Genomic DNA, 27392 nt, shown 5'->3' with positions numbered 1-27392 from the left:
TTGACGGAGCTCAGGAGGTCTGCTCAGTGCCTGGATGGTGACCACGGGGGAAATGGAGTCGTATGACAGGAGAAAGGCAGGATATACCGTATTTTTTCGTGCATAAGACACCCCCTATTTTGGGGGACTCCAAATTAAGAAAATGGGGGAAGGATTGCCCAGAGTTGCTGAGCTTTTGGGGGGGGAGGATTACCCACAGTTGTTCAGCTATTTGGGGGAGGGGATTCCAAAAATTGCTCCCCCGCTGGACCTATGCTGCCACTCATACACGTCGCAAAACCCACCTATTGTCTGTCCCTCGCCGGCAGAAACCGCCAATCGCCTTCCCAATTGCCGCAGCGACAGCCAGTCAACACCACTCCTTGCCGCAGCCACCAATAACACGCACAATAGCCGCTGACTATCTCTGGCTTGCAGCAGCAACCAATCCCACGTCCCCCCTATGCACTATCTGTGTATAAGATGACCCTCATTTTTAAACATCATTTTTTAATAATAATAAAAAACACCTCGTCTTATACACGGAAAAGTATGGTATAGCTGAGAGAACAAACAACAGGAGTCCATGTGATAATCAGAGCCATACCTTCCTGCTGTTCTGGAATTGGAAGAGGAGCTCCTCTGTGATGACGTCTATAAAAAAGGGGAGGTCATCCTGCCGTGCCCCGAATGCCATTTGCCCACAGCAAAGGATGACGGTGATACTGGCATTCGTCTTGCTAGTATTCTGGAGGGAAAGGATGGGGAAAGTGAGTTTGGGAACCTTAAGTGCAATTGGAAACAAATCACCATTTAGTTGGGACCTTTTAGCAGCTGGGAAAATATTAGTAGTCAGTAAGTTGTTGTGCGAAAGGTGGAGGGCACAAGGAGAAGGGGACAAGCTCTCTAAGCTACCAGCATGAGTTTGACCAAGCTGCGGGAGGCAGTGGAAGACAGGAGTGCCTGGCGTGCTCTGGTCCAGGGGGTCACGAAGAGTCGGACACGACTAAACGACTAAGTAACATCAACAAGTTGTTGTGCAGACTTACAAATTTTGTATTTTTTTTTCCTCCAGGAAACTCAAACTGCTGGCAAGCCAGGGCTCCCCCACCTTATATATGTGCATTGGGTTCTTCCTGCCTAAATGTAGAGCCTGACATTTGACCCTATTGAATTTCATTTTGTTAGTTTGGGCCCAGTTCTCCAATCTGTTAAGGTTATCTTGAATCCCGATTCTGTCTTCTGTGGCATTGGCTACCCTTCCCAGTTTGGTGTCATCTGCAAATTTGATGAGCATCCCCTCAATTCCTTCATCCAAGTCATTTATTTAAAAAAAAAAAACGTGGAACAACAACGGGCCCAGGACAGAACCCTGTGACACCCCACTGGTCACTTTTTCCCCAGGATGACGAGGAACCATGAAGGTGTTCTCTTTGGGTTCGGTCAGTCAACCAGAGAGAAAGTGCAGGACAGTGTAGGGTAGACTGGCCACTGGTGCTCTTTTCCATGGGAGCTGCTTTTTTAAAATTAAAATGAACTGGGTGGATCTGCTCATCTTCTCCATAGTGAGGGTTGGGAAATTTCCTTGGTCATTTCCCAACTCACATCAAAAATCCAGGGGTACCACACTCCTGGGTTTCATTTCTCTTGGATGGCAGAGCACAAGAGAGTTCAGGGCTGCGTTCAGATGTAACAATAAACCAGAGGGCATCAACATAGGTTGGCCTCTAGCTCCCATCAGCCTCAGCCAGCATGGCCAGTGGTCAGGAGGGATGGGAGTTGCAATCTGTAGCATCTGAAGGGCCCCATTTTGGTTACCTCTGTGATAAACTATGGTTTATTATTGTGTGAATGAGCCTTGGACTCATCGGCTCCTGCTCCCTTCTCCTCGAGCACAGTTGCAAAAAAGAGACCGGAAGCTTGAGGGAAGTTAACTGAAAGTGGAAGGAAAAGGTTCTGATCTCCTTCCAGCTGGGTTGGAGAATTGGAGAGTCGGGGGCACATGACCCCAAGGCCCCTCAGGTTATGGAACTGTTAGATCCGCACACAGTTACTCATGGAACTTTGAAGTGTCAGGCATAGCCCTATTGGCTTTAGCCCAAACGTAGCAGAGTTTTCCTGCACAGCGAAGAAGCTAGTTGTGGCGGTAATGACTAGTCAGCTAGACTCAGAATAACTATTTACAGGATTTATTAAAAGGAAAAATAAAACCAGCAGAGTTTCTGCATACAAATCAAAGCAAAATAAATCCTCTCTTTCTCTCTCTCAAAACCATACACAGCACTTCTACTCCTAACAACACCTCACTTCAAACTGAGCTAGCAATCCCTTGATAACAGAGTTGAGTGCTGGTCGTTAACCAATCAGAGTGAGTAGTTTCTAGGTCAAGCAGACCTGGGCTTTCTGCCAAGAGTAAATTGACACTGCCCTGAGTTAATTGTGCGAAGCTAGAATCTGCAAGTTTCCCACGAGAACCAATTAACAGAAACTGAACAGTTACTATGCCTTTGTAATAATTCGCTTAATTGACAAATTGTCAGAGCTGCTCTCCGATCCCAGCTCACAGAGGATCACGCTAGCCAGCGTTCGCTTTATAAAAGTCTTTATTGAGTTACAGTTTCCATTTCCAAGCTGCTGCGTGCAACTCTACGTCTTATGGCTAGACCGGCGAAGCTCCGTCTGAATCTCCGCCCCTCGTACACCAACTTAATATCCTCGCCTTACTCCACCTTTTCCGCCTGACCGTCCTTCTCTGGGTCCCTCTGCCCCCCGTGGTCTCCTCCCTCCGGGACTCCTCTGACGCTGACCCCCCGGACCCTCCTGTCTCCTTGCGTCGGGCTTTAGGACCTGGCTCCCTTTCCGGGCTGCTTACTGCGCCGCCTTCCTGTGCATTTGAACTTGGCGCGCGCGCCCAGCCTTCCACTTTCCGCTTGACCGTTTCTTCGCTCCCCGATGGGGGCGTGGTCACTCCTGACTCATGCCCTCCTCCCTGCTGCGAGCTGCCAGGGCTCGATCCCTGACGTCCTTCCTCTCCACTGCGCTCTGGTGGGGACGCTGGCCCCGATTTCCAACTGCTGCCCTCTGAACCCCCGCTGGTCCCTTCCTCCTGGGGTGTCCCCCTAGGCCCTCCCTTTGCTCTGGCCACTGGCGCTCCTTTCTGTGAATCTTCCGATTCACTGGAAAGACTCGGAGATCTCGGGTCGTCGTCATCACTCATCCTTTCTTCGGACTCCTCCCCCTCGCTCCATGTTTCCTCCCTTGCCCTTGCCTCTGCTCCTGAACCCCTGACATCCATCCCCCCCTCGAAGCCCCCCTTTCCCCCCTCCCCTCCTTCCGGTGCGGGAGCTGGGTGCTGCCGAGTCATGGGGACGAATGCCGGATACAGTTCGCTTCCCTTGGCGGGCCTCCAACTGAAGACTTCCGATTCTTCCTCCCTGTGCTCGTCGACAGAGGTCACCTCCGCTTCCATCTCTGTGCCGCCGTGCTCGAAGCCCAGGTCCTCCCCGAACATGTCCACGTCCGTCTCCGCCTCAGTCGTTCCCGGGTCCGTCGCTCGACCTGGAACCTCCAGCCACTTCCTGCGCCACTGCTCCTCTGGTCTATCGTCCCACCAATACGAGGGCTCTGAGGCAGATCCCGAGGGCGACCCCTCCGGGGAACGCATGTCCATTGTCGGTTCCTCGTCCGAGTCGAACCCGTGGAAAGTGCTGGCTGAAAGCGTCGGTGTGAAAAGCCAATCGTCGAAAAAGTCTGCTGGCATGGGCCTGTGTGGGAAAAGGGCGTGAAACTCGTCCTTGAGCAGAGGTTCCTCCAAGGCGTAGCCTGGCACCCAGCTGTTGGCACTGGCCGGGAAGCCCTCCTTGGCGAGGAGGTATTCTACTCCCTCTTCTCCCCATCTAGAGTCCAAAATCTCTGTGACCTCGTTGATGGACTCCTCTTGTGTCACTCCCCCTTGTTCGGTTCCCTCTCGTAGCGGACTCGGAGCCGTTCCTGGTTCCTGAAACCTGTGAGGTGTCTTGTAGGGAGTGAGTACCGACCTGTGGAACACCGGATGCATTCTGGAACCCTCCGGAAGCATCAGCCTGAAAGCCACCGGGTTGATCTGTTCTTCGACTTGGTAGGGCCCTAGTTGTTTATGCCCTAGTTTCTTCTTTGCTAATGACCTGGCCGGCACTGCTTGGGCTGCCAACCAGACCCAGTCTCCCACCTGGATCTCTTCGCCGACTCTCCTGTGTTTGTCCGCTTGCACCTTGTATGCGTGTTTAGCCAGCTCCAGGCGCCGCCGAAGTTGATCGTGGACCTCTTGCAACTCTGACGCGAACGCGTCTGCTGTCTGCGGCTCCCCCTCCCCCATTCTTTCCAGTCCCGGGAAGGTTCTGGGGTGCCTTCTGTTGTTGGCGAAGAACGGCGTCACCCCTGTGGACACGTGTTTCGTGTTGTTGTAGGCGAACTCGGTGAGCGGCAGGTAGTCCACCCACGTCGCAGGCTGTTGATTTGCGTAGCATCTCAGGTACTGCTGCATGATGGCATTGACCCGCTCCGCTTGCCCGTTGGTCTGCGGGTGTCTAGCCGAAGCCAGGTTGATCTTGACGTTCAGGAAGCCCATCAGTTTCTGCCAGAAGTTCAAGATGAACTGCCGCCCCCTGTCAGACAGTATAGACCGCGGCAGACCGTGAACCTTGAACACGTGGTCTATGAACAGTTTGGCGGTTTGTTCCGCCGTGGCCACCTTCGCACACGGAATGAAATGTGCCATCTTGGAGAACAAGTCCACCACCATTAGCACTGCCGTTTTGCCCCTCGAGCTGGGCAGATCCGTGACAAAGTCCAGGGCCACTCTCTCCCATGGTTCGAACGGGGTTTGCAGAGGTTCCAGCAGTCCCGCCGGCGGTCTGTGTACTGGTTTGGCCCTCTGGCAGGTGTCGCACCTCGCCACGTAGTCCGCGACTTCCCCTCTCATTCTGGGCCACCAGAAGTCTCTGGCGACTAATTCTATCGTCTTCTCTGTGCCAAAGTGCCCAGCAGTGGGCGCGTCATGCAACTGCTGCAGTACCTTGGCGCGAAGATCGTCCCCTGGCACGTAGATGGCCCCTTTACGGAGGAGTAATCCATCGCGAACCTGGAACTCGTCGGTCGCCGCCGTGCCCCTGTGCGCCTCTGCCATCTTTGCTCGCGCGAAAGAGTCGTCCCGCAATGCACGTCGTACCGCCTCCAGGTCAACAGTCGCCGAAGCGCACGCCCACGCTGTTGGTGCGAAGATATGCATGGCCGCCGCTGGCGTCGCCTCTTCGAGGTACTGCGGTTTACGGGAGAGGGCGTCCGCCATGATGTTGGTGTCCCCCGGGACATACTCTATACGGAAGTCGAAGTCCGCAAAGAACTCTGCCCAACGTATTTGCCTCTGGTTCAGGAACCTCGCCGTGCGCCAGTGCTCCAGATTCTTGTGGTCCGTGCGGACCTGCACTGTGTGCTTGGCTCCGATCAGGAAGTGCCTCCACGCCTTGAAGGCTGCATGAATGGCTAACAACTCCCTGTCCCAGATGGTGTAGTTCTGTTCTGACTTGGTGAGCTTCCTGGAGTAGAACGCCCCCGGCCTCCAAGCCCCCTGCGGGTCTTGCTGCAACAGAACTGCTCCTACGGCTCTGTCTGAAGCGTCCGTCTCCACCCTCATTGGTCTGCTGGGGTTGACGTGTAGTAGCTGCTCCTCCGACGCGAAGAGACGCTTGAGTGCCTGAAAGGACTGCTCTGCTTGCGCCGTCCAGATGAATTTCTTCTTCTTGGAGCTGAGCGTGTCCGTGATGGCCGCCGTCTGCATCGCGAACCCCTTGATGAACTTGCGATAGAAGTTCGCAAAGCCCACAAACCGCTGGACCTCCTTCCGGTTGCGCGGACTTTTCCAATCCAAAACTGCGCGAACCTTGGCGCTGTCCATTGCGAGCCCTTTGCCTGACAACCTGTAGCCCAGGAAGTCCACCTCCGACACGTCGAACTGGCATTTTTCCAGCTTGGCGTAGAGCCTATGCTGCTGTAGTCTGCTCAGCACTTCTTTGACGTCTCTGTCGTGATCTTGCTGCGATTCAGAAAAGATGAGTATGTCATCCAGGAAACAGACACACTTCTTGTAGAGCAGCCCTGCCAAGACGTGATGCATAAAAGCTTGAAAACAGTGGGAGCCATTTTGTTATCCAAAAGGCATAACTCTGTATTCGTAGGTGCCCAGGGGCGTGAACATGGCTGTCTTCCACTCGTCGCCCTCCCGCATACGAATGAGGTTGTACGCCCCTCGGAGGTCCAACTTGGTGAAGACGCGTCCTTTGCGCACCGTCGCGAGGAGGTCGTCGATCCTGGGCATGGGGAAGTCCGATGGCTTGGTCACAGCGTTCAAAATCCGATAGTCCACCATGAGCCTTTTTTGGGGCGTGTTTTTCTTCTTGACAAAGAATACCGGACTGCCCCCCACTGCCTTGGACTCTCGGATGAAACCGCGCTCCAGATTGTGATCTATGAACTCTTTGAGGTCCTGTAGTTCGTCCTCAGACATGGAGTACAGTTTCCCCTTTGGCAACGCCGCCCCTGGTAGGAGCTCGATCTTGCAGTCGTATGGTCTGTGGGGGGGTAGCTTGTCCGCCTCCTTCTCGCAGAAAACCTCCAAAAAGTCTGCGTACTTGTGGGGAACAGCTTGCAGCGTCCCAAGCTGCAGCTGTGACTCCTCTTCCTCTCCCTCCTGCTGGGGCAGGATGCAGTGTTCAGCACAATAGGAAGAGCCGAAAGTCAGCTGCCTCTGATTCCACGCCATCGCTGGGCTGTGCTTGTCCAGCCAACTCATGCCCAATACAATGGGCGTGTCCGATAATTGAGTGACATTGAAGCTGATGACTTCCCTGTGGTTCCCAAGTCGCATCACCATTGGTGGCGTTTGCTTCACGACTTGCCCCCCGAGCAGCTCCCTGCCATCCACCGTGACTACCTGCAGGGGCAGTGTGGCAGGCAGCAACTGTATATCGTGCTGGTCGACAAAGTCTTGCCCTATAAAGTCCGCATTGCTTCCTGAGTCAATAGTGATTGGCACGTCCATGGTGAGTCCATTGGGTAGTTGGAGCGATGCGGTGAGCCGCACTACTGGTTTGGGCGGGAGGGGGTCCGTGGGTTGCAACATCTCTGGGGACTGCTTCACTGACACGTCTGGCTGGGCCCCAGTGCCTCTGTCTCCAGCCAGACTCCTTCGTTTCCCTGCTGTGGTTCTCCTTGCTGAGTCGCTGCAGTTACCATTGCTGAGGCTGCAGTGTGCTTGTGGAGCCTCTGGGGACACTCTTTCGCCATGTGCTGGGGATTGTCGCAGATGTAGCACTTCCGGTTCCCTCTAGGAGGCTTTGCTTTCACTGCTCCCGGTGCTAGGGCTCTGGTTGCTGACTGGGCCCTTGCACCGCCAACCTCCATAGGTTCCGCTCCTCCTCCTGGCGGAGGCGTGGATTGCGCACGCGCTGCTTCTCTGGGAACGAAGGAGTAGCCTCTGGCTGGTTCGCGCCCTCCGCGCCCTTCGTCCTTGCCCCAAGGACGTTCCTCCAGACGGACCCCAACTGCGAGCGCCCTCTGAACGATCTCCTGCGTGCTCCGGGGTCTCTCCCCCCTCGCAATTTCGTCCTTAACCGGGCCGCTCAAGCCTTCCCAAAACAGGTCTCTGACTGGAGCCGAATCTCTGTCCCATTCCAGGGCACTGACCAATGCAAAAAAGCGGGCATGATACTGCCGTACACTGGCCCTCCCCTGCTTAAATCCATGCACCTCCTTCCGGGCAAGATCCACGTCTATGCTTGATAAGAAGCACCCATCCATCGCTTTAATGAAGGCATCCGCATTTTGGAGCGCCGGATCCTTATCTCTCCACAAATTGCGCAGCCATGCTTTAGCATCTCCATGCAAATGGGACATGATAAACCCCACCTTCTCTTGCTCATCTCTAAAGTCCTTTTCCAGCAGTTGCAGTGCACACTTTACATCTGCTCTAAAGTTGGGGTACTGTTGCAAATTCCCATCGAAGTGAGAGACTAGACCGCCTGCTCGTCTCCCCAACCCAATCCCCTCCGGTCTGGGTGTCAGTTGCCCTTGCTTCGTAAGCATTTCCAATCTGACCTGGAGATCTCTGTAGGCGGCAGCTGCGTCCTCCTCTCTCTTCCTGGATGCAAGTACCTCGGCATTCAGTTGTGTCACTGCTTCTCTGAGATCCGCTATCTGTTGTTCGGCCGTCATCTTGTCTGCCGTTCGTGAGCTCTCGAGTAGGCACCAGCCTTCTCTCCTCTCCGCTAGGCTTTCGATGCCCACAGGAATGAGAGACGGAGCTTACTGTCAGAGCTGCTCTCCGATCCCAGCTCACAGAGGATCACGCTAGCCAGCGTTCGCTTTATAAAAGTCTTTATTGAGTTACAGTTTCCATTTCCAAGCTGCTGCGTGCAACTCTACGTCTTATGGCTAGACCGGCGAAGCTCCGTCTGAATCTCCGCCCCTCGTACACCAACTTAATATCCTCGCCTTACTCCACCTTTTCCGCCTGACCGTCCTTCTCTGGGTCCCTCTGCCCCCCGTGGTCTCCTCCCTCCGGAACTCCTCTGACGCTGACCCCCCGGACCCTCCTGTCTCCTTGCGTCGGGCTTTAGGACCTGGCTCCCTTTCCGGGCTGCTTACTGCGCCGCCTTCCTGTGCATTTGAACTTGGCGTGCGCGCCCAGCCTTCCACTTTCCGCTTGACCGTTTCTTCGCTCCCCGATGGGGGCGTGGTCACTCCTGACTCATGCCCTCCTCCCTGCTGCGAGCTGCCAGGGCTCGATCCCTGACGTCCTTCCTCTCCACTGTGCTCTGGTGGGGACGCTGGCCCCGATTTCCAACTGCTGCCCTCTGAACCCCCGCTGGTCCCTTCCTCCTGGGGTGTCCCCCTAGGCCCCCCCTTTGCTCTGGCCACTGGCGCTCCTTTCTGTGAATCTTCCGATTCACTGGAAAGACTCGGAGATCTCGGGTCGTCGTCATCACTCATCCTTTCTTCGGACTCCTCCCCCTCGCTCTCTGTTTCCTCCCTTGCCCTTGCCTCTGCTCCTGAACCCCTGACACAAATACATGGAGGTGAACACAGAGAGTGACACTCAACTATGCTTTGCTTCAAGTAGACCTGTCGAAATGAATGGGCCTAACTTAGTCATCTTCATTAAATTCAATGGGTCTACTCTAGAACATAGTTGAATGGGGCCAGCAGGCACTCCCGTAAGCAGAAGAACCCTTGCACGAGAGCAACTTGGGCAGCTGCCCTGCCCCGGGATGCAGCTGAAACCTCTCCCCTCTTTCTCTCTGCCTCTCCCAGCCTGCCGCCTGCCTTCTCTCTTGGGTTCTGCTCCCTCCCCTCAGTTGGAGAGGTGTCCCCTCTTCCAAACTCTAAGAGGTTCTTCATTCAAAGCTTTCTGACAGCAGAACACTCTCCCTTGGGGGGTTGTGGACTCTCCTTCGTTGGAGATTGGATGGCCATCTCTCAGGGATGCTTGAGCTGAGATTCCTGCATCAGAGGGGGTTGGACTAGATGACCCTTGGGGGTCCCCCATTAGCTTCCACTATTGAAGAAATGCCAACCAACCATCTGGCAACCAACCTAAAAACAGGGGTCAGTGTACTTTGGGGGATGACCAATGGTTTCTAACGAATCCGTTTGACTGACTGACTGAGCCAAGGGATCAGATCAGATCTAGGATCTGGAGCCACAGAGACAGGGCTGCTGGAGCCCACTTCAGAAGGATGACTGAGACATACCCACAGAGGAAGCTGTCTGGCTTCCATACTGAGAGGATGAGCAGATCCAATTGCTTTTTTGGAATGGTAAGGATCCCATCCCTTGAAAAAGAGCATATTTGGAAATGGGGCAGGATTTGTTCTTTTCCAACACAGCTCTGTTTTACTAGATCAGAGGAACCCAGAGGCTGCTTCACATGCTTTGGTGTGGATAGCCGCTAAGGATCCAATTTGCCAGGACCTTTGTCTAACCATTGGCCATGCTGGCAGGGGCTGATGGGAGTTCCAATTCAAAACACACAGATGGGGAAGGGGCACCAGGCTGGGGATGGCTGACCTACACTCTTGCTGCACTCTTTCCTCACTTCACACCCTTACCTCAGACGTCTCAGTCTTTCTTGCAATGGCTGCGCGGCCAAAATCCCGCACTGCCATCAGCGCCTGGGAAATATGGGTGCTTGAAGCCACACCGATAGCCTCAGAAATTCCCTAGGGAGAATGAGGCACGTCAAACATGTCGTTTTCTTGATTGCAATTAGTGATAATAATAATAATAATAATAATAAATTTTATTTATATCCCGCCCTCCCCAGCCAAAGCCGGGCTCAGGGCAGCTAACAACAATAAAATAGTACAACATTCTAAAAACATTTCATTATAAAAATTAATTAAAATCAATTAAAATGAAATTGATGGCAACCATTAAGCTCAGCTGATCATGAGGGATGGAGGATAAATGTGATTCTGTAAGCAGATTGCTGCAAAATGTGGGGAACCAAATTTAAGAGTGGAGAAATGAGACTTAGAGAACCAATTTGAACAGATCCTTTCATCCCGGATAATAATAGGGGTGGTTTGAAGAACGATATTTCTGTGGATTCTGATGTGAACTGACCAGACCACACCTCCCAGACTCATGTGCAGCTTGAAATGCAAGGATGCCTTGCATTCTGACATTTTCGAATCTTGTGATACAGTTCTTGGCTTCATTAAACACCCAACTACATTAAAATGCATCATTTATTCCCTGGAAGTATTTGTAATCCACCCCTCACCCAAAGGCACCAGAGCAGGAATATGCACCATCTAAACCAGGGTGCTCCAATTTCTCATACCAAGTGGGCCACAAGAGTAGTTCAGCACAGAACCTCTGGGCTGCACACTGACTTGTCATGTGGGAGAGGGGAGCAAGGCCAAAATTTGACACACACGCCCCAGCCCGCATGCTGCCTTCCCAAAGGTAGGCAGGTGAGGCGCTGGGTTTTGGGAAGGAGGCACAAGGCTCTGGCGGGACCTAGAGCCTTCCCACCTTCTTGCCAAAGGTGGGAAAGAGCTAACTGAGGACTCTAGGACCCTGACAGATCACACCTGCCTCCTTCCCCAAGCCCAGCACCTCCTTACCCAGCTTTGGGAAGGCGGTGCAAGGCCTACAGGTGTGTAGGGGTGCCTCCAAGGTTGCTGAGGGCTGCCAAGAAAGGCATTGAGGGCCACTTGTTGGCTGCTCTGATCGAACCCAAAACTAAACAAATCTGCCCCAGATATGTTGAATGCTGAAAAGCGGTTCCTCCTGTAAGAGGCTTTGAGGGGGTGACTGGGTGGGCACGAAATCCTTGAAGGAAGGAAGGTCACGAGCAGAGACCAATCCGGAAATCAGGACAGAGGGCTGGTGGGGTCTGTGGGGTAATGTCAGGGACTGGCTGGATGAGGAAGAGTGGGGGACCCTGGATTGTGGTGGTGGGACACTGGGGAGCAGCCTGGGGAGGCGCTTGAATCAGGAGGGTTCAGAAGGAGGAGGCTCTTCCAGGACAGTCTCCGTGTGAGCGCAGTCCCAGTCCCTCTGGCTCTCCTCCCCCCTGACATCCCACACATTCACTCACCTCTCTGTCTGCTTCCTCTTCAAGAGGCAACGTCAGGAGTAAGTGCAGGTACTGGTGGACTGTCTCTGCGCTCCTGGAATCCCGCAGCTTGAGTCCATAGTATCTATAGAGGGCGTTCTAAGGGTTGGGGAAGGTTTGGGTGAGTCACAGGGAGGAGACCCCACCAGCTACATCAACTGCTTTTGGAAAACCAAAGAATTTCAATTTTACCGTCTGAAAATGTCGGGTAATACTAAATAATAATAATAGATTGCAAGTACTAGGCAATTGTTTTAATGATTTGTATGCAATTTTACACATCTTCTGATTTTACACACCTTGACAGATTAGAGAACTGGGCCAAAACAAACAAGATGAATTTTAACAGGGAGAAATGTAAAGTATTGCACTTGGGCAAAAAAAATGAGAGGCACAAATACAAGATAGGTGACACCTGGCTTGAGAGCAGTACATGTGAAAAGGATCTAGGAGTCTTGGTTGACCACAAACTTGACATGAGCCAACAGTGTGATGCGGCAGCTAAAAAAGCCAATGCAATTCTGGGCTGCATCAATAGGAGTATAGCATCTAGATCAAGGGAAGTAATAGTGCCACTGTATTCTGCTCTGGTCAGACCTCACCTGGAGTACTGTGTCCAGTTCTGGGCACCACAGTTTAAGAAGGACACTGACAAACTGGAACGTGTCCAGAGGAGGGCAACTAAAATGGTCAAAGGCCTGGAAACGATGCCTTATGAGGAATGGCTAAGGGAGCTGGGCATGTTTAGCCTGGAGAAGAGGAGGTTAAGGGGTGATATGATAGCCATGTTCAAATATATAAAAGGATGTCACTTAGAGGAGGGAGAAAGGTTGTTTTCTGCTGCTCCAGAGAAGCGGACACGGAGCAATGGATCCAAACTACAAGAAAGAAGATTCCACCTAAACATTAGGAAGAACTTCCTGACAGTAAGAGCTGTTCGACAGTGGAATTTGCTGCCAAGGAGTGTGGTGGAGTCTCCTTCTTTGGAGGTCTTTAAGCAGAGGCTTGACAACCATATGTCAGGAGTGCTCTGATGGTGTTTCCTGCTTGGCAGGGGGTTGGACTCGATGGCCCTTGTGGTCTCTTCCAACTCTATGATTCTATGATTCTATGAATTCCCAAGTCATGTTACAACTCTTTAAAGGTAAAGGTAAAGGGACCCCTGACAATTAAGTCCAGTCGCAAATGACTCTGGGCTTAAAGCTCATCTCGCTTTAAGGCCGAGGGAGCCGGCATTTGTCCGCTTCCGCAGACAGTTTCTCCAGGTCATGTGGCCAGCATGACTAAGCCGCTTCTGGCGAAACCAGAGCAGCACACGGAAATGCCGTTTACCTTCCAGCCGGAGCAGTACTGGCTTCGGCTGGGGAGGGTGGGATATAAATAAATTATTATTATTATTATTATTATTATTATTATTATTATTATTATTTACTTGCACTATGTGCTTTTGAACTGCTAGGTGGGCAGGAGCTGGGACCGAACAACGGGAGCTCACCCCATCGCAGGGATTCGAACCACCGACCTTCCGATCGGCAAGCCCAAGCGGCACAGTGGTTTAACCCACAGTGCCACCCGCGTCCCTATTACAACTCTTTAGTACTCCTCATTTGGGGAATTTGAAAGTTGACAAGTTCAGCATGTCCTAATTGCTCTGCCTCCACTGTTGGAGGCAGGAATGCTTCTGAATACCAGTTGCTGGAAACCACAGGAAGGGGAGAGGGCTCTGTGTTCGAATTCTGCCTTCCCGTTTCCCATGGGCATCTGGTTGGCCACTGTGAGATAAGGATGCTGGACTGTGCAGGCTGCTGGTCTAACCCAGCAGCCTATTCTTTCATTCTCATGACACACTTTTGTCCTAGATACGCTGACCCCAGGCTCTTCCCGCTTTTTAGGAGAACTAATACCTGCACCCGCAGCCTCTTACGGGTTTCCCCACCATCCCCCCATGACTGAAATTGGGAGAGGGTGTTCTCTTTTGTGGCACCCCACAGTAATGTGATTGGCTGTCACCGGTTTAAAAGGGAAGCCTGTCCTATAGTGGTGGAGTGGTGTAGATGAGTGTGGAGTCTTCTTTTGCCTCAAGGTGCAGGTACTCTGTCTGATTAGATGAACTGCTTCTGTAGATATTTGTATATATATTTAGCTCACAATAATAAATACTGCACTAAAGAACCTTGGACTCTGAGCTTTCTGCTAAAAGCGCCACGAGGAATTCCTGACAGGGTTTTGGGCCCAGCACACTTCCGCTGCGCATGAGTACAGGTGGCAGTTATCTAGCCGTGGGTGCTGGAGGGGAGCTGCAGGGATGGAGCAGTCCAGAGCTGGCGTGTTGCTGGAGAAGCTGATGGCCACGAACTACAGCATCTGGTCAGTCCGCATGCAACACTTCCTCAAGCGTGAGGGCCTGTGGAAAGTGGTGGAAGATCCACCGCAGCCCCCTGAGGAGGATGAAAAGGACGAGAAAGCCTTAGCTACGATCATCCTTGGAGTGGACGACAGCCAGCTAGTCTACGTAGCTGATAAGGTGACGGCAAGTGAGGCGTGGAATGCGCTCAAGGCTGTCCATGTGCGAGAGACAGCTGGCTCACTGATAACACTGACCAGGAGAACGTACCGGTGTCGGAAGACACCGGGGGACTCCCTGGTGAACCACCTAAAATTCCTAACAGGCTGTTTCCAGGAGCTAGCCTTAAGAGGGAGGCCTGTGGGGGAAGAGGACAAAGTCTTTATAGTCCTGAGTTCCCTTGATGACAGCTATGATATGCTGGTCAATTTCCTTGAGTCGGTAGAGACTGATAAGCTGACTCTGGAATACGTTACCAGACGGTTGTATGCAGAGGAGGACAGGCGTTCAGAGAGAAAGATGACCTCAGCCCAGCTGTTGGAGCATCCCAGAGGGAACAACAGCCGGGAAGAGCAGAGGTGTCGGGAGCCAGAGAAACAGCCAGGAGGAGCTGCTGCAGACCAGCCGGTGGTCAACAAAGTAAAAAGGTGTTTTTGCTGCAAGTCCAGTGAACATCTGCTTCGGGACTGCCCGAGGAAACAACAAAAACAGCAGAAGCACAGGAGGCAGCAGAGAGAGTCTACCGCTTGGGTGTCTGCAGATGGCCAAGAAAATGAAGAGCTGTGGGTTCTGGACAGCAGAGCTTCTCAAACTTTTTGTAAAAGAAAAGCATTGCTAACTGATGCTAGGGCTTCAAACAAAACCATGTAAGTCTTGCTACAGGCCAGAAAGCTAATGTAGTCTGTGAGGGGGAGATTGTGTTCCCACAGCTGGGACACACATTCAGGAATGTGTTGTGTGTGCCTAGGTTGCAAAACAATCTCCTGAGTATTCCTGACTTGGCAAAAGCAGGCTTTGAAGTAAACTTTGTGGGAGATCAGTGCCAGATAAAGCAAAATGGGGCAGTGTTGGCAAATGCTAACCTTAGAACTAATATGTATGTACTGCAGTGTGAGTCTAAGGTTGCGAATGTGCAAAATGTCCCGACCCATGATATGTGTATTCATCTGCTGCACAGGCGTCTGGCTCGTGCCAGCTTTAAGGTGCTGAACAAAACATTGGAGTTGTGTGGGGGGATGAAAAACATTAAAAGTTGTGATAATTACTTAGACTGCAATATCTGCAAGGAGGTTAAAAGCAGGGCTTGCCCAGTAGCAAGAGAAAGCCAGAGAGAAACCAAAAAACCACTGGAGTTGGTTCATGCTGATGTAACTGGTCCTTTTCCACCAAGTGTCTCCCATAACAAGTATTGTTTGATCCTAGTGGATGACTATTCTAGATTTGGCTGGGTCTATCCATTAAAGCAAAAGTCTGACGTTGCCCAAACTTTGAAGTTCTGGGTAAGAAGGGTAGAAAGGCAACTTGGCCAAAAGTTGTGCTCTATTCAGACAGACAGGGGAGGAGAATTTATGGCAAGCTCCCTAAGAAACTGGTTGCGATCCCAAGGGATTAAACATAGGCTTACCAATGTGGTGACTCCTCAGGAGAATGGAGTAGCAGAGCGTAGGGGAGGTGTCTTGCAGACACAAATGAAAGCATTGTTGGCAGATGCAAATCTTCCAATTAAATACTGGGCTGAGAGTATTAAGACAGCGAATTATATTAGAAATTGTTTGTGGTCAAGGGTGCTAGATGACATACCCTATAAGATTCTCTATAACAAAAGTCCCAGTTTGCAACATTTGAGAATCTTTGGGACAAAGGCATGGGTTGACATACCTGTAAAAAACCCGAAGAAAAGGTGGGAAAAGGGCACAGCAGTTGCTATTTCTTGGGTATGAAAGCGGTACGAAAGCCTACAGGTTTGAAGATGATAAAAATCTTTTGAGTTATAGTCAGTCAGCCAGCTTTAATGAGCAAAGAAATTGGCCCAAGATACATGCTAACCTGCTGCCAGAAAAAGTTTTACTGCCGAGCGTAACTGATAAGGCCGTTGAAAGAAAGCTAAGAATTGGCAGCTCTCCCAGAGAAATTGAAAGGGAGGAGGTAAAGACTGAGCATTTTTCTCCAGCTGCTAGCATGGAGCAGGGGAGAGAGGAAAGTGCAATAGGGACAGGAAAGGTAAATCTCCAGAGTCAATTCACCCCAAAAGCAGTCCTGAATGTAGCCCAGGGGGTGAGATTAATGAACCAAGGAGGTCTGAAAGAAGTAATAAAGGCCAACCTCCAGCCCGTTATGGGTTCCCAGCCACCATAAACCAGGGTTTGTGTAACTGAGCCAGAAAACTTTGAAGAAGTGCAAGACTTACCTACTCTAGAGAAAGAGGTGTGGTTAAAGGCAATGCAGGCAGAGTATAACTCTCTGCTAAATAACAATGTGTTTGTACCTACTGAGGAGATTTCACCCCTCCCATATCCAAGAATCTGCTGATGTTCTCTGCTGATTCTCCAGAGAGGAGGGGGCGGTTTTTGCTCTCTACTTATTCCGCTCCAGCCTCACATCAAAGTGTCGGAGAGAGAGACTGAGTGTTAGAGAGAGATCGTGTGTATAGATAAGGTTGCTGCTAAGAGCAGCTGCAGACACTCAGTGCAGTTCAGCATTCATTTTCGTTTAGACCTCATTTAGCTCTGTATATAGTTGTGTATTATAGTTGTAGATAGAATAAAAGATATTCTACAGAGCTGCTCTCCGAGTCATTTATGCTCTGCTGTACTCTGCTATACTCTGCTGTGCGATGACTGTCTTCTTGTGGAAGTGAATCTGATGCTCACAACTCTAAGCTGTGAGTCCACAGCACTTTGACCTGTTCCTGTGCAGAAGGTGGTCTCTGGAAGTGCTACCCAGCTCGCCTAGCCCAGTTGGGGCTGAAGTGGATGAATCCAGTTGGTGACACTGGCTGAAGGGCGATGCTGACACCTCCAGAATTGCCTCAAGGTAAAAAGCCCATAAGCTGTAAGTGGGTTTTTAAAGTGAAAAAGCTGGCTGATGGTAGTTGTCAGAGGAAAGCCAGGCTGGTTGCAAGGGGCTTTACACAAAGGAAAATGATACATTATGATGAAGTGTTTGCCCCAAGAGCAAAGGCTGAAACAGTAAAATCAGTTTTAGCAATGGCAAGTCTGAGAGGGTTAAAAGTTAATCATTTTGATGTTGCCTCAGCATATCTAAATGCTCCTATTGACGCCGAGGTGTATTTACAGCAAATACCAGGTTATGAGCTGGAAAAAGACAGCATGGTGTTAAAGCTGCAAAGGGCACTATATGGTTTACACCAAAGTGCACGTCTATGGCATGAATGCATAGACACAACTTTGAAAAAGATGGGATTCAAACAAAGCCTGGCTGATTCCTGTTTATATTCAGCAATGGTGCAAGGAAGCGTTTGTTATTTACTTTTGTATGTTGATGATATCTGTCTAATAACAACTGCACAAAAGCAAGTGTCTTGGTTTATAAACAGCCTAGGTAACAAATACAAAGTCAAGTATTTGGGAGAGATTCAGAATTACTTAGGAGTAGAGGTTCAGAGAAATGAAGAGGGCGTCTACTCTGAGTCAGAAGGAAAAAATCGAAAAGTTACTGAAGACATATGGAATGGAGAGGGCAAGTGAGGTTGACACTCCCATAACTACCAGTACAAAAAGGAACCAGAAGGGCAAAAATGTGAGAATGCACAGCGTTTCATCCTCTGTTAGGTTCTCTGTTATATTTAAGTTGTTGGACAAGACCCGACATAACATTGGCAGGGCACATGTTAAGCCAAAGAAGTGCAGACCTGGTGTAGCACTTAAAAGAATCCTAAGGTATCTGAAAGGCACAAAAGATTACAAACTGGTGCTTGATACAGGATATGATCAGCAAGTATATGCATACGCTGATGCCAGCTGGGGGAACAGAGAAAATGGAAAGTCTACCACTGGCTATGCCATATATATTGGAAATGCCCTGGTTCAGTGGAAATCCCAGAAACAAACATTTGTTGCCACAAGTACTTGTGAAGCAGAGTACTCAGCCATACAGCCATAAGCGAATGTGTGTCACAAATAGAGTGGTTTGCTTGCCTAACAAAAGAGCTTGGAATACCTTCTGAAATGCCAATCTCTGTGCTAAGTGACAACATGGCTGCACAACAGCTTGCTAACCAACAGAACTTTAAGAGCAAGAGTAAACATATTGCTATAAGATACGGAAATGTGAAAAATGCTTTGGAAAGAAATGTGTTAAAGGTACAGCACTGTAACACAAAATGTAATGTGGCGGATTTGTATACAAAATGTTTGGATGGTCCTAAATTTCGAGACTTAAGAGAATTATTAGGTCTCAAGCCTTTGACTTAAGGAGGAGTGTTGGGATTTGCAGGATGCTGTGCAAGTAAGTCTGCAGGCTTCAGTTTGCAACAGGCTGATGTGAAGGAATGGGTTTCCCAAACCCAAAACTGATTGTGAAGGCAGTTTGAAAACTGCACCAAATTCCCTATTTTTCCTTAGCTAAAATCCATTAACTTGAGCTCTGAGTCAATGTATAAACAAAAACCCGGCTGTGCTCCAAGCTCTCTCCCTTATCAGACCGTGGCGGCAATGAGTGACCTTGCCAAGTTCCAGTAGAGCAGGGATGATGCGTATGTGCCTTATCTTATGTGCTGACCACAAAAGACGCACAGACCCAATCTGGGAACAGCGCCAGAGCGTGTTCCCAGAGATGATGACCTATTCCTCCCAGATAAGAGTAGGAAGAGGAAGATGCTTTTATGGTCAGAAGTACAGGAAGGAACACCCTTTTATGGTTAAGAATACCAGAGCAAGAACATATGTGATGTCAACCTGCGTACATAGGCTGATGTGGTTGGAAGGATGGAGAGAGTGCCTGGAGGATATATATACTGCATGAAACGTGTCATTTCTTTGGACTTGCTGTGGACTTGATCACGCAATTACCTTCTGCTATCCGGAGAGCAGAATAAACTCTTTCTTCTTTGAATCAACCTCGGTGTCATTTGGCTTCCTTCCTCCTGTCCCGGAGCAACGCAGACCCAATCAGTGAACTCCAATAAGGCTACAGATCCAATACTCTCTGTGGAAGTGCTGGGTCAGAATGATGCAGCAGTAATGTGATTGGCTGTCACCGGTTTAAAAGGGAAGCCTGTCCAATAGTGGTGGAGTGGTGTAGATGAGTGTGGAGTCTTCTTTTGCCTCAAGGTGCAGGTACTCTGTCTGATTAGATGAACTGCTTCTGTAGATATTTCTATATATATTGAGCTCACAATAATAAATACTGCACTAAAGAACCTGGGACTCTGAGCATTCTGCTAAAAGCGCCGCGAGGAATTCGCGACAAGGACTTACCTTGTTGTGTCCAGGCTTGGATGTCTTCTGCTGGGAATAAAATGAAGAAAAGTGTCATGTTTCTTGTCTAGAGAACAGTTGCCATCTACTTGTCTTCTCTAAAAAAAACCCCACATGCCTAGAAATAGACTTCTTGCAAAAATCATTTGGAGTAAAATCTATTGCAATCAATTCTTCTTTTTTAAAGTAACACTCCAAAGAAGATTCAATAAATCCTCTGGACTGGGAGACACACCATTCATTTAAAGCAGTTTGTTTCCTGCCCTGAACAAACAGAATCTAGGCATTGTGGCTATTACTGTTATTTATTAAATTTCTGTACTGCCCTTCATCCGAAGATCACAGGGCGGTTTTACAGTATAAAGACTCAAAAATACATACCATAATAACAAACAGACAATACCACTCCCAGTATGATTATTTATTAAATTTTCTGTTGCATAAAGTATTTGCTTGCCTGCTCTGCCAAATGCCCAGGCCTGGCAAATTAGCTGCTCTTGAGAGCGAAGAGGAAATATTGGCCACATTTGGCACAATACAGTCACAAAAACTTTTACTGCACAATATCGGGTTCTGAAACGTTCCCAGATATCGGGAACGATCAGTTGCAAAAGTTAAAGACAAAAACATGCAACATTTCCTGGGGTCCAAGTCACCCCACCAAATCTAGTTCATGGATTAGTTCTTCTTCCGGTCCACAGATCCTGCACTGATCGCCTTCTCTGCTTCCCCAAGTTTGCCTGGTCCTCTTTTCAAGCCCCCCAGACTGGCGGTCACCACTCCTTCTCACCAGGGGAAAGTCGTCTCTTGCATCTGCAAATAGGACCTTCCTCCAAGCTGGGCTCCCAATAGTTCAGGCCTAGGCAAACACGGCCCTCCAGCTGTTTGGGGACTCCAATGCTCATCACCCCTGTCCTGTTAGCTAGGGATGATGGGAGCTGTAGTCCCAAAACAGCTGGAGGGACGAGTTTGCCTTTGCCTGTGATAGTTCATGGCAGTTCCCCTCAACTTGAACCCTTCTACATGCTCCCACCAGCCCCAGGCAGCACATGGTCCAGAACATTTAGAGGGCACCAGGTTGGGAAATCCTGGTTCACGCTGCGCAACATCAGACCAGGGTGGATAAAAATCAATGACCCATTTTTTTAATGGATTTTTTTTGATTTAAATCACATTTTTTAAAAAATTAAATTGGATTTCTAAAATAAAATGCTTTTGGAGGAAAAATCTTTCGAAATATATTTTTCTTTTTAAGTTGCATTATAGTCCAACGGCTATTCACTGGGAAGTAAGGATTTGTCTCCTGAGAAATCTCTATGTGGGACAAGAAGCTACAGTTAGAACTGGATATGGAACAACTGATTGGTTCAAAATTGGGAAAGGAGTACGACAAGGCTGTATTTTGTCTCCCTGCTTATTTAACTTATATGCAGAATTCATCATGCGAAAGGCTGGGCTGGATGAATCCCAAACTGGAATTAAGATTGCCGGAAGAAATATCAACAACCTCAGATATGCAGATGACACAACCTTGATGTGAGGAGGAATTAAAGAAACTTTTAATGAGGGTGAAAGAGGAGAGGGCAAAATATGGTCTGAAGCTCAACATCAAAAAAACGAAGATCATGGCCTCTGAGCCCATCACCTCCTGGCAAATAGAAGGGGAAGAAATGGAGGCTGTGAGAGATTTTACTTTCTTGGGCTCCATGATCACTGCAGATGGTGACAGCAGCCACGAAATTAAGAGACGCCTGCTTCTTGGGAGAAGGGCAATGACAGGCCTAGACAGCATCTTGAGAAGCAGAGACATCACCTTGCCAACAGAGGTCCGTATAGTTAAAGCTATGGTTTTCCCAGTAGTGATGTATGGAAGTGAGAGCTGGACCATAAAGAAGTCTGATCGCCAAAGAATTGATGCTTTTGAATTATGGTGCTGGAGGAGACTCTTGAGAGTCCCATGGACTACAAGAAGATCCAACCTATCCATTCTTAAGGAAATCAGCCCTGAGTGCTCACTGGAAGGACAGATCCTGAAGCTGAGGCTCCAGGACTTTGGCCACCTCATGAGAAGAGAAGACTCCCTGGAAAAGACCCTGATGTTGGGAAAGATGGAGGGCACAAGGAGAAGGGGGCGACAGAGGACAAGATGGTTGGATAGTGTTTTCGAGGTTACCAGCATGAGTTTGACCAAACTGCGGGAGGCAGTGGAAGACAGAAGTGCCTGGCGTGCTCTGGTCCATGGAGTCACGAAGAGTCGGACACGACTAAACGACTAAACAACAACAACAACAAGGATTTATTTTAAGTTTTTCATATATGCTAAAATTCAGTCTAAGATTTTTTTTAAAAAAATGTTTAACTACATCAGTTAACAAATATGGATATATAAGCTATAATGTTATTGTTTTAGTTAAATAAATTGTTTAAATTCTTATTAAGGAAATGATTATTTTTCTCCTTCCAATAAGGTACAGCAGAAAAGTTGTCCAAATATACAGTGGTACCTCAGGTTAAGAACTTAATTCGTTCCGGTGGTCCGTTCTTAACCTGAAACTGTTCTTAACCTGAAGCACCACTGTTAGAGGTATCGGTTGGTTGCTTGAGAGCAATCAGGAAATATGGCTCAAGAATCTGTTTTCAAGCTTTCTTCTTAGTGATCAAAAACTTTAGAATGCAGAGCGCCTCTATTCCGTGTCTTGCTCATTCACGGACAGAATCTGAGAGTGGGCGGCCCTTCAACCTTTCCCAGCAGAGTAATTTCTTGGCGCCCAGTCTGCGCCTCCCCTCTCTGCGCGGAAGCCTACCGCGCAAGGAAGGCTTGGGTAATGGGGGACCCCCCTCCTCCCTGCTTTGCTCAGGCAAGGTGTCCTGGCACCGCCTTGCCTCCTCCTACCCCTGCATCTCCTCTCCTTCCTCCGCTGAGGAAGAGATGCTTCCCACGATCTTTGGGGGCTCTCTGTAATCCACCCGGCTTTTCCCCTCTCGCCCCTGAGCCGTTGGCAGTTCTTAACCCAAGGTACTATTTCTGGGTTAGCGGAGTCTGTAACCTGAAGCGTATGTGTCAGGGGCTCAGGAGCAGAGGCACAGGAGAGGGAGGAAATAGAGACCGAGGGGGAGGAATCTGAAGGAAATGTTAGCGATGACAGCCGTCCGAGGTCTCTGAGTCTCTCCAGCGACTCGGAGGATTCACAGAAAGGGGCTCCCATGGTCAGAGCAAGGGGGTGCCTAGGGGGACACCCCAGGAAGAAGGGGCAAGAGGGGACTCAGAGAGCAGCAGTTGGAAATCAGGACCAGCTTCTCCACCAGAGCGCAGTAGGGGGGAGGAGTCCCAGGCATCGGGATCAGGCGGCGCACCGCCAGCGGGAGGACATGAGTCAGGATTGGCCACACCTCCATCGGAGAGCGAGGAAACGGTCAAAAGGAAGGTCGGAGACTGGGCGCGCACGCCAAGTTCAAATGTACAAGAGGGCGGCGCAGTGGGCAGCCCGGATAGGGAGCCAGGTCCTAAAGCCCGCCGAAAGGAGGGAGGAGACTCAGGGGGGTCAGCGTCAGCGTCAGAAGAGTCCAGGACTGAAGGGACCCCGGGGGGTAGAAGGACCCAGAGGAGAAAGGAGAGACGGAAGAGGTGGAGTACGGTTAGAGTCTTAAACTGGTGTACAGGGGGCGGAGACTCAGATGGAGCTTCGCCGGTCTAGCTCTAAGACGTAGAGCTGGGGCGCTCCGGTTTGGAAATGGAAACTGTACTTCAATAAAGACTTTTGTACATTACTGCCGGCTAGCGTTGGTCCTCTGTGAGCTGGGACCTGGAGCCAGCTCTGACAGTATGTAACCTGAAGCGTCTGTACACAGTTAACTTATTATACCCCACAATAATTTCATAATTATCTGTCTATGCATTCCTAACAGTATAACCAAATCAGTAGTAAAAACTACTCTGGAAATTTATTATTCCCAAAATGAAACCTTCATCTGGTTGTAAATATTAAGATTATACAAGCAAGAATGTAAAAATATGTTTTAAATTGATTTGATTTCAATCAAATCCACCCTGCATCACACACACCTGGGGAGGTGGCTGGAGGTGTTGGAGGATGGTGTCCAAAATCTCCCTTTCATCCATCATCTCCAAAGCTTCTCTGACAGTTCTTCCTCCCAGGATCTTCTTACCCATCCACAAGTACTCAAAGTTTTCATCAGAGAGTTCTTCAGAATGAAAGAGAGAGAGAGAGGTGAGTCAATGAGGCGGATGAGAGGGAAAGGTACCGTATTTGTCCATGTATAACATGCCCCCATATATAAGACGCCCCCTATTTTTGGGCACTCAAAATTTAGAAAATGGGGGCAGATTGCCAAGACTTGTTAAGCTTTTCTGGGGAGGGGTTGCCCAGAGTGGTTGAGCTTTATTTGGGGGGAGGGAGCCATTAATCACATTGCACAATTGCACGCATCAACCACCAAGTCACCTATCATCTGCCCATCAACAACAGCCCTTTCCACAGCAAAGAAATCATGGCTGGGAATCTCTTCCTGGCGGCTACAACCAAGCGCCCATCCCCCCTCAGCACTCCCCCTGTAGAAGAGGAGCCCCAATTTGACACTTGATTTGGGGGGTAAAAAACCTCGTCTTATACACGAGAAAAGACGGCAAGTTCTTTCTCAGGGAGCTTCTCGCCTGTTGCAATGAGCGGGTGCATGCCATAATTGAACAGGGATCATAGAACTGTAGCATCTGAAGGGACCTGCGGGGTCACCTAGTCCAACCCCCAGCAATGCAGAACAGGGGCAGCCACCCAGAAGTCCCTGCTCCATGTTACACGCCTCTTAACAAGGAGGGGTGGGGTGGGGGGGACTTGCACCCAGACATCAAGGAAACCAAGAGAGACCCCGACCTTGTATCATAATAATAATAATTTATTATTTATACTCCGCCCATCTGGCTGAGTTTCCCCAGCCACTCTGGGCGGCTCCCAATCAAGTATTAAAAACAATACAGCATTAAATGTTAAAAACTTCCCTAAACAGGGCTGCCTTCAGATGTCTTTTAAAGATAGGGTAGCTACTTATTTCCTTCACATCTGAAGGGAGGGTATTCCACAGTGTGGGCGCCACTACCGAGAAGGCCCTCTGTCTGGTTCCCTGTAACCTTACTTCTCGCAATGAAGGAACCACCAGAAGGCCCTCAGCGCTGGATCTCAGTGTCCAGGCTGAACGATGGGGGTGGAGAGGCTCCTTCAGGTATACTGGACCGAGGCCGTTTAGGGCTTTAACACTTTGAATTGTGCCCGGAAACGTACTGGGAGCCAATGCAGATCTCTCGGAACCAGTGTTATGTGGTCCCGGCGGCCGCTCCCAGTCACCAGTCTAGCTGCCGCAGTCTGGATTAATTGCAGTTTCTGGGTCACCGTCAAACGTAGCCCCACGTAGAGCGTGTTGCAGTAGTCCAAGCGGGAGATAACTAGAGCATGCACCACTCTGGTGAGACAGTACGTGGGCAGGGAGGGTCTCAGCCTGCATACCAGGTGGAGTTGGTAGACAGCTGCCCTGGATACAGAATTAACCTGCGCCTCCATGGACAGCTGTGAGTCCAAAGTGACTCCCAGGCTGCGCACCTGGTCCTTCACGGGCACAGTTACCCCATTCAGGACCAGGGAATCCCCCACACCCACCTGCCCCTGTCCCCCAAAAACAGGACTTCAGTCTTGTCAGGATTCAACCTCAATCTGTTAGCCACCATCCATCCTCCAACCGCATCCAGGCACTCACACAGGACCTTCACCGCTTTCACTGGTTCTGATTTAAAGGAGAGGTAGAGCTGGGTGTCATCTGCATACTGATGAACACCCAGCCCAAACCCCCTGATCATCTCTCCCAGCGGCTTCATATAGATATTAAAAAGCATGGGGGAGAGGACGGAACCCTGAGGCACCCCACCAGTGAGAGCCCAGGGGTCTGAACACTCATTCCCCAACACCACTTTCTGGGCACGGCCCAGGAGAAAGGAGCGGAACCACTGTATAACAGTGCCCCCAGCTCCCAGCCCCTCTAGACGGCCCAGAAGGATGTTATAGTCGATGGTGTCAAAGGCCGCTGAGAGATCCAGCAGAACTAGGAAACAGCTCTCACCTTTGTCCCTAGCCCGCCGGAGATCATCAACCAGCGCGACCAAGGCAGTTTCAGTCCCATGGTGTGGCCTGAATCCCGATTGGAAGGGATCCAAATGGTCTGCATCCTCCAAGCGTGCTTGGAGTTGTTCGGCAACCACCTGCTCAATCACCTTGCCCAAGAATGGTAAATTTGAGACTGGGCGATAGTTGGCCAAACTGGCTGGGTCTAAAGATGTTTTTTTTAAGAAGCGGTTTAATGACCGCCTTTTTCTGCGGGTCTGGGAAGGCTCCCTCACAGAGAGAAGCATTCACCACCCCGCAGAGCCCATCGCCCAGCCCTTCCCGGCTCGCTTTTATCAGCCAGGATGGGCAAGGATCAAGGAGACAGGTGGTCGGTTTCAATTGTCCAAGAAGCCTGTCCACATCCTCGGAGGTAACAGATTGGAATTGATCCCATGTAACAGGACTAGACAGAACTCTAGCACTCTCCCGCCCTGGCCCTGCTCCCACGGTGGAGTCTACCTCCTTCTGAATCTGAGCGACTTTATCTGCAAATAACTTTGCAAAAGCATTGCAGGAGATCTTGGGATCCCTACCAAGCCCCGGTGGTGCAAGTGGTTCTAATAGATTGCGAAACACCTGAAAAAAGTCTCCTGCTGCTGTTTTCTGCAGATGCAATGGAGGCGGCGAAGAAAGCCCTCTTCGCCGTCGCCATTGCCACTTGGTAGGCTCGACGTTGAGGTCTAGCCCGTGTCTGGCCTGATTCAGAGTGAGTTTTCCGCCACCAGTGCTCTAGCCGTCTCAACGATTGTTTCATCGCCCTCAGCTCTGGGGAAAACCACGGGGCTGTCCGGGCTCCATGCAATCGAGAGGGCGCTTCGGAGCCAGACAGTCAATAGCCCTGGTTAACTCCGTATTCCAAGGGGCCACCAGGGAATCAGCCGAGAGGCCATCAACTTGGGATAAAACATCCCCTACCACTCTCTAGAAACCAGTTGGATCCATTAAGTAGCGGGGGCGGACCATCCGAATCGGTCCCACCTCCCTGCAGAGGGGAAGGGTCGCGGGGAAGTCCATTTGCACCAGGAAGTGGTCTGACCATGGCACTTCTTTTGTTTCGCTTTTAGTTAGTGTCAGATCACCAACATCCGTAGAGGTAAACACCAAGTCTAAGGCCAAGGGGAACCCAAAAGGGATCTGGTTCTGCCTACTCACCTGGGAGCGCTGGCCCAGAGTCCTCAAGGCTCTTCTTTTTTGAGGGCCGCTGCTGGCTTGGGTCTTGCTTGCTGGTCTGGGGCTTCACCAGCCCTGGCAAGACTAGGGGTCTGGCCTCTGCCGCCCTGACCGCTGCCGCTGATGGTGTAGGCTTTGCCAATGCTGGCAGTAGGACAGGGGCCTCGTCCTCATATGAGGGGTAGATCTTGTTTTTGGGTGCAACTTGATTTTTCCTCCTGCCCTCTGTGGCTGATGTTGAAGGCTTCGCCAATGGCGGCAGTAGGGCAGGGGCCTCGTCCTCATATGAGGGGTAGATCTTGTTTTTCTTTTTTCTTTTTAGAAAAGAAGCCATCCTGCAAGTTGCAAAAAGATTAGGAATTATTGGGAAATGATATATAATGAATTGAAAAAAATGTTTAAAAAGACTTTTGTTAAGAAACCAGAAGCATTCCTTCTAGGAATTTTAGACCAAGATGTAAAAAAAGAAAATTGGAAATTATTTATGTATGCAACAACAGCGGCAAGAATTTTATTAGCACAAACTTGGAAGACAGAAGAAATACCAACGAAAGAACAATGGCAAGGGAAACTTATGGAATATGCAGAACCGGCAAAACTAACAGAAAAATTACATGAAAAGGACAACAAAGACT

General features: G+C 50.0%; 1 protein-coding gene across 1 annotated transcript in view; it reads right to left on the bottom strand.

Annotated features, from left to right (window-relative positions):
• LOC144326344 (maestro heat-like repeat-containing protein family member 1) overlaps nt 1-27091 on the bottom strand; it is a 58948-nt gene extending 31857 nt beyond the window's left edge. The window contains exons 1-5 of the mRNA XM_077922879.1: nt 26740-27091; nt 23484-23623; nt 11621-11737; nt 10122-10232; nt 587-727 (exon numbers count right to left, since the gene is read on the bottom strand). Coding sequence (XP_077779005.1) covers nt 587-727; nt 10122-10232; nt 11621-11737; nt 23484-23623; nt 26740-27091 — 861 coding nt within the window. The remainder of the gene's footprint in view (nt 1-586; nt 728-10121; nt 10233-11620; nt 11738-23483; nt 23624-26739) is intronic.
• Nucleotides 27092-27392: the final 301 nt, after the last annotated feature.

The sequence above is a fragment of the Podarcis muralis genome, chromosome W (assembly GCF_964188315.1).
Source record: "Podarcis muralis chromosome W, rPodMur119.hap1.1, whole genome shotgun sequence".
NCBI classification, from domain to species: domain Eukaryota; kingdom Metazoa; phylum Chordata; class Lepidosauria; order Squamata; family Lacertidae; genus Podarcis; species Podarcis muralis.
Note: the sequence above shows the minus strand (reverse complement) of the source record. Positions and strands in the feature narration are given on the sequence as shown.